Source organism: Phragmites australis, chromosome 10 (genome assembly GCF_958298935.1).
Source record: "Phragmites australis chromosome 10, lpPhrAust1.1, whole genome shotgun sequence".
Taxonomy (NCBI): Eukaryota; Viridiplantae; Streptophyta; class Magnoliopsida; order Poales; family Poaceae; genus Phragmites; species Phragmites australis.
Window position 1 is genome coordinate 22,611,491 of NC_084930.1, and position 6,581 is coordinate 22,618,071.

The 6,581-nt window shown below is 52.7% G+C and overlaps 1 protein-coding gene across 1 annotated transcript; it reads right to left on the reverse strand.

Moving 5' to 3' along the window:
* Nucleotides 1-2,689: 2,689 nt before the first annotated feature.
* On the reverse strand, nt 2,690-4,653 carry LOC133930418 (uncharacterized). The gene is made up of 2 exons (XM_062377061.1): nt 4,199-4,653; nt 2,690-3,758 (listed from the first exon to the last, which is right to left on the reverse strand). Exons 1-2 carry the CDS (start codon nt 4,329-4,331, stop codon nt 3,106-3,108), a joined length of 786 nt encoding a protein of 261 aa, XP_062233045.1. The 5' UTR covers nt 4,332-4,653; the 3' UTR covers nt 2,690-3,105.
* Between the last annotated feature and the right edge of the window lie 1,928 nt (nt 4,654-6,581).

Consider the following 6,581-nt stretch of genomic DNA (forward strand, 5'->3'; position numbering starts at 1 on the left):
TGGCGAACTCGACCGGCACAGGTGACGGTGTGTGCGGCTCCACCTCCGCAGTTGTCGGTGCGTCCACAGCAGTGCGCGACGTGTCTGACCCCGGTACTGCATCAGCCTCAGCTGCTGTGCTGTACACCACGGTGAATGTGGCGGGAGCGGCCGGCAGCTCCGCGGTACTGTACTTGCACCAGTCCCAGGCACGGTGTTCTTCAAAAAACACATCGCGCATCAGGTGAAGCCGCTTCCCAATTGGATCGAAAATACGGTATGCCTTCGAGCCCTCCTCATAGCCAACGAACACTCCCAGGAAGGAGCGATCAGCTAGCTTGTGCACTCTGGGACCTAGTTTCTTCACGTGTGAAACACAACCAAAAATTCTCATGTGATGCACACTTGGTTTCTTACCATGCCAAGCTTCGTAGGGAGTCACGTCATCCAAGCTCCTCGACGGCGCTCGATTGAGAATGTACACGGTTGTTTTCACAGCCTCTCCCTAGAATGATCCCGGCACGGCCATTGCCTTTAGGAGACACCGCGCCATTTCGACCACCGTCTGATTTCGCCGCTCCACTACGCCATTTTGTTGTGGCGTGTACGGCGCCGTGGTCTGATGGTTGATGCCGTTCACCTCGCAGAACTCGACGAAGTCGCCGGAGTTGAACTCACCGCCCCGGTCAGAATGAAAGGCGAGCAGCTTACACTCGTGCTCCGCCTCCGCCGTGACCTTCACTTTCTTGAAGAAGCACAACGCCTCATCCTTGGAGCTGAGTACTTCTAGCCACATGAATCGAGTGTAGTCATCGACTATGAGCAGGAAGTACCTTTTGCCGCCGGCAGTTGGTGGAGTGATTGGACCACACAGGTCAGTGTGTACCATCTCTAGAGCACTCCTCGCCCTGTACAAGCTAGCTCGGGGAAACGGAAGCCGGTGCTGCATGCTGAGCGTGCAGCTGTCGCAAAATTCCTCCACTGCTCGATCGCTGGTATGCCGCGCGCCATGTCCTTGCCCGCCAGTGTCCGCAGTGCACAGAAGTGAAGGTGACTGTAGCGTTCATGCCACAGCCACGCATCATCATTCTTCTGGGCCAGCAGGCTCACCAGTGTGGCTAGACGCAGGCGGACGGTGTAGAGACAATTGCTGGTGCGGTTTACACGGGCGAGTATCTTGCACGGCCGGTCGAGGATGCTCATGACACCGTCTTCAATGGTGATCCTGCACCCATTTTTGTCGAGCTGCCCAAGCGAGACGATGTTGCTACGGAGGCTGGGGATGAAGTAGACATCTCCGAGAACACGGTGATCACCGGTGAGGCACTGGAACACCACTGTGCCCCGGCCCTGGATGTTGACGACTAAGCTGTCGCCAAATCGCACCGTCCCGTGCACCGACTCGTCGAGCGTGGTGAACATCTCACGTATGCCGGTCATGTGGCTCCTCGCTCCAGTATCAAGGTACCAGAGGCCATTGGGAGACGGCACAGGGATCACCCTCTCCTCGTTCAGGTACACCGCCTGGGGCGCATCGTCGGCGATCTGCACTAGAGAGCAGAAGCTGCACCATTAGCAGTGCCAGTGCCTCCTCCTCTTTAGTGCGTGCGAGGTTCGCTGCCTCACCCTGGTTCTCCCGCTCGCGATCCCGCTTGGCCTTGCGGCACTCCTTGGCCCAGTGGATAGCCTTGCCGCAATAGCGACAATTTCCTTTTCGCCGCTAGCACCGCTGCTGCTCCCGGCCTTATCGCCGTTGTGCGGCTTTGGTTTGAACGCCGTCTTGCCGCCCTTGTCGCCGCCGAACGAGGCACCCTGTCCGCGTTGGCACTGCCGAGCTGACCATTCCTCCTTAGTGAGGAGGAGCTTCCCGACGCCATTCCCCATGTCGTCAAGGTCGTAGCCCTCTTCCACAGTCAGCAGACAACCACAGAGCTCTTCAATCGTCAACGTCTTGAGGTCGACGAAGGATTCGATGGCCATTGCCATCTGCCGGTATTGCGTGGCACCGCACGCAGAAACTTGAGCATGGCCCGATGCTCGGTGACGGGGTCGTTCAGGAGCTGCAGGTCATTGACGATGGCAGTAAGACGAAGCGTGAAATCCTCGATGGACTCCCCGTCGCGGAACTGGTGTTCCTTGAACTCGCGGTGCGCGTTTGTGCCCTCGCCTCCTGCACGCGCTCGCACCCCATGCGCAAGGTTTTGAGTGTGTCCCAGGCAGCCTTGGCGCCATCCTTGCCGGCGAGCGTGTGCACCAGCTCCGGCAGAACCGCCCGCAGCAGCGCCGCCAGTGCCGCGCGATCGTCGCTCTCGTCGTTGCCGAACTCGACAGCCTCCCATAGCCCCTGTGCCTGCAGCTGAACACGCATGATCATGTCGCAGTCGGCGTAGTTAGTACGGGTGAGCATCGGGTATTTGGCAGAGCCGCCGCCCTCCCTCACGACACGCTCACGCACTACGATCTCACGCCCACCGCGGCAACCCAGACATCGGCCGCGTCAACCGACCGGAGACTACGACGCCCTGCGTCCCGGCGGCGGCGTCCGTGACCCGCCTCCCCCGTTGCCAGTGTCGTCGGCGGCGCGTGAGCTCCGGGATCCCGCCATGAACGAGGCTCTGATACCACGTGTTGTTGCACGAGCCAACCTGGACGATGAACACTACGCGAGAGTGGACACAGATGAACACACAGTAGTTTTTGCGCAGCGTACTTGCTTGCTGCCTTTTCTCTTTCTCCTCTTATTTATACGGTCAATACCGTTTTGCTTACAACTGAAAACGAACGAAAAAATAGCTAGGAATGGATATTGCGGCCGTGCCATCCCACGTCCACCCGTACGTCACTATGTTTGCCGCTGCATGAGCTGAAATCGTGCCATCCCACGAACTCCTACAACGGCCTGATCTAACTAACCGAAAACTAAGCCAAGATGTGCACATGCACACGTTGCATGGCGTGTTATTTCTGCACTAAAGAAAGAAAAACAGTAAAGAACTAGGCTCAACGGGATTACATGCATTACAATCGTGGTATGATTATATCCTTTAAAGGTGGGGCTTAAGAAATTTTGGAGGTACAGTGCTTCCCCTACCCACCCCCACACGCAATTCTCTTACAACTGAATGTTCAGACGATGGTGCACGCGTTGGGGTTCTCCTCGCTGAAGATGGTGGTGAGCCGGTTGGCGTCGGTGGCGATGCTGTAGATGACCTCACGCACCGGCGTCGGGTAGTACCATCGGTACTCGCCGGAGAAGTACTCGTGACGCCTCGGCGTGCCCAGCATCTCCCACCGCGGCAAAGGCGACGGTGCGTACCGGCCGTACCCGTGTCCCTGCTCGTGCGCCGGTGGCGCCGGGGAGTACGACGGCTCCGCTGCACAGTGGTGGTAGACACTGTCTGCTGCAGTGGGGCCGCTGCTCGCCGCTGCCGCAGCATGCTGGGGCACGTGGGCGGCGTGCGGTGCTGGCGCGTCCACGGGCACCGGCCCCGCCGGGGTGAACCGGACGCGCTTCTTCTTCTTGGACTTGCGTGGTTTGCCGGCGCCTGCTGGCGGAGGGGCTCCCGAGGCAGGGAACGGCGTGCCGGGCAGAGTGATCGCGTGCGACCGCAGTGGCTCCGGCGGGATCGTATGGATGCGAGCGTTGGCAGGCTGGTGGTTGTTGGTGGTGAAGGTGACGGTGCGCGCTGTTGGGCGCACGTAGCATGTCTGCGCGGACGGGTACGCCATGGCGTAATCCAAGTCCAACCTCTCGTCGTTCCTGACGTGGCCTTCACGCCCTAGGAGACAGTGGAGAAGAAGAGGATGAACTTGCAAGTTGCAATTGCAAGTGAACTTGTCGACTGTAAAATTAATCTCATGATAGAATGAGAGAAGAACTTGATATTCATGGAAGAATAAACAGTATGGTACATGCAAATTCGGAGACGAGCCGCCTGATAAGGAATTCAGAATTTAACTTGGTGTATATCTGAAAGTTTACACTTATGTCACTCTCCACTGATATATTATTACGATGGGAGACGTTTCTGGACTAAGTGTAAGGCAAACAACTAAGCGAGCACAAATTTCAAGCCCGTTGTATATCCTTCTCTCTGACCGAACAACTCCATTGCTTTCGTCCAGGAAATAGTCAGAAGAAGAAGATGCTTAATTTGCTTTCGACATCCAACTGATAGCAGGCTACCAAGCTAATAAAACAGAGTGCGTATATACGTACCATTGCATCTCATGATCACTCGAGATATGATCCTGCCCAAGGGAGAGCAAGAGCAGCCCATCTGCCTCTCTGCCGCCGCCAACTCCATCTTCCTCGCCCTCTCATCTGCATGATATATCATCTGCGGATGCATCCCTGCACCTGCGTGAACTCACAGCACACACCTTCACCACTTCACGTCGACAACACAGCTCCTCGGCCGGCTACGGTACTAACGATCAACCAAAATGGGATGTTTTTAAGCAAGAACGCCGTCTTATGATGTTAGGTCGTTGGGGCGAGAAAGCAAAGGAGCAGCAGCTAGCTAGTGAGAATCGAATAACGATCGGTGGTCTCCTACTCCTACCTAATCAAATGGTTCTTTCTATGGACTATAGATATTTGCGTTGCGCCCATGGAAGTGGTGAGAGAAGGGAGAAAGCATCTCGGCTCAGAAAATATAAAGCGCTTGTGGTCCTTGGTCCGGTGTGTACGCAGCTCAAGGGTTTGAGCAGACGGCACACTTATTGGTGAGCGAGTGGTGTCAGAATATATGCGTCGGGAGAAACTTCAATTCATGCATGGAAAAGCGCCTTTTGCATGGATGCTTGTTCCCTTCTGGTCCAAAAAGAAGGAAAGAGGGTACTTAAGTATAAAGAAGTGTCGAGGTTTAGGATCAATACGAACAAGAGTATTTTACCTTGCACACCATGTTGTTCGTCACTATCAATGATCTGTCAGCACTTCGTAACTTGTCAGGTCAGAGCAAAATAAAAGGTGAAGCTTGCCACCATTGCTTAGATGACACGTTCAGTTTGAGGTTGAACAACTCAAAGAAAATAGTGTACATACAGTATCGACATTTCCTTCCCAGGAAGCACCCGTACCGAAACATGGATAAGCAGTTCGATGGCACAAGGGAAAAAGCGTTACCTCTGAGGCTTCAGTGGGGAAGATATCCACAATCAGGTAGTCCTTGGCAAGGGAAATCAATCCTCTAAGGATGATGAACAGTTAGGAATGTGAAATAAGAAATCAATACTATTTGAGCTAGAGTATTGGGAAAAATTAGATTCGCCATGATAACATGCATGTAAAGGAGAATCTCTGCGAGAGTCTAATTGGTACATTGCTCCAAATGAAGGGAAAAAGAAAGAATCATGAGAACGCACGAGATGACCTTGAAGAAATGGGCTTAAGACCGGATCTCTATGCACAAGATACGGATAAAGGAAAATATCTACCCCTAGCAGCTATCTCTCTCTCCAAGAAGAAGAAAAAAAAATTCTACGAGTTCTTGCACAGTGTGAAAGTTCCCCCGGTTACTCATCCAACATCGCAAGACTTGTCTCGGTGAAAGAGCTGAAAATAAATTTTGCCATGATGAAGTCTCATGATTGCCATGTGATGATGACATCACTACTTGCGATAGCTATTAGGAACATCCTCCTAATAAAAGTTTGAGAGGCTATCCTGAGCCTGTGCTTTTTCTTCAATGCAATTGAACAAAAGGTGCTCGATCTAGACTCGCTGAAGGAGCTAAAAAGAAGACACTTTGAGACTCTATGTATTATTAAGGTGTATTTCGTACCATCCTTTTTTTGATATCATGGTACATCTCACTGCTACCTTGTGAAGGAGATACACTATCTTGGCCCTGTGTTCCTGCATCACATGTTTCCATACGAGAGATATATGGGAGTTCTCAAATTGTACATAAGAAATCGAGCCTTTCCTGAGGGATGCATCGTGCAGGGTTACGCGATGGAGGAGGCATTGGAGTGGTCTGTTAATTATATTGACCCAAATAACCCAATTGGCATGCCTAAGTCTCGCCATGAGGGGAGGCTCGCAGGTGTGGGAGTTCTGAGGAAGATGGCAATAACTCCTGATCCGAAGGCTTACGACCAAGCTCATATCCTCGTGCTGCAACAAATGAGCGAAGTGTGCCGATATGTCGATGAGCACAAAAAGATGATGCGTGAAGAGAATCCAGGGCGGACCGAAGCTTGGGTTGCGAGGCAACATATGCGAAGGTTCACGACTTTATTCCGAGATTGAATCAGACAATCGAGTACTCTTACAAGCGCTCTGATAAAAAAGCTGGCATCAAGCCCTATATACACAATTATGACATATCAAGGGTACGATATAAATGGATACACATTTTACACGGTTGCCTAAGATGAGAAGAGAATATACCAGAACAGTGGCGTCCGTAAAGATGCTTATGACAACGACATGCAAAGGGGCACATACTACAGTCAAATAGAGGAGATCTGAGAGCTGAACTACTTGGGATTCAAGGTAGCCCTATTTTGGTGCTGGGTACATGGGGCAAAGGGTGTCACTAATGACAAGTATGGGTTCACTAGAGTTGGTCTCAAACATGTCGGATATAAGT

What these genes read in the sequence shown, in the direction of transcription:
- LOC133930418 (XM_062377061.1), bottom strand. Translation starts at nt 4,331, where the DNA reads ATGCATCCGCAGATGATATATCATGCAGATGAGAGGGCGAGGAAGATG. An exon ending in AGTGATCATGAGATGCAATG is followed by an intron (nt 3,759 to 4,198) that starts GTACGTATATAC and finishes ACTGTCTCCTAG; the next exon opens with GGCGTGAAGGCCACGTCAGG.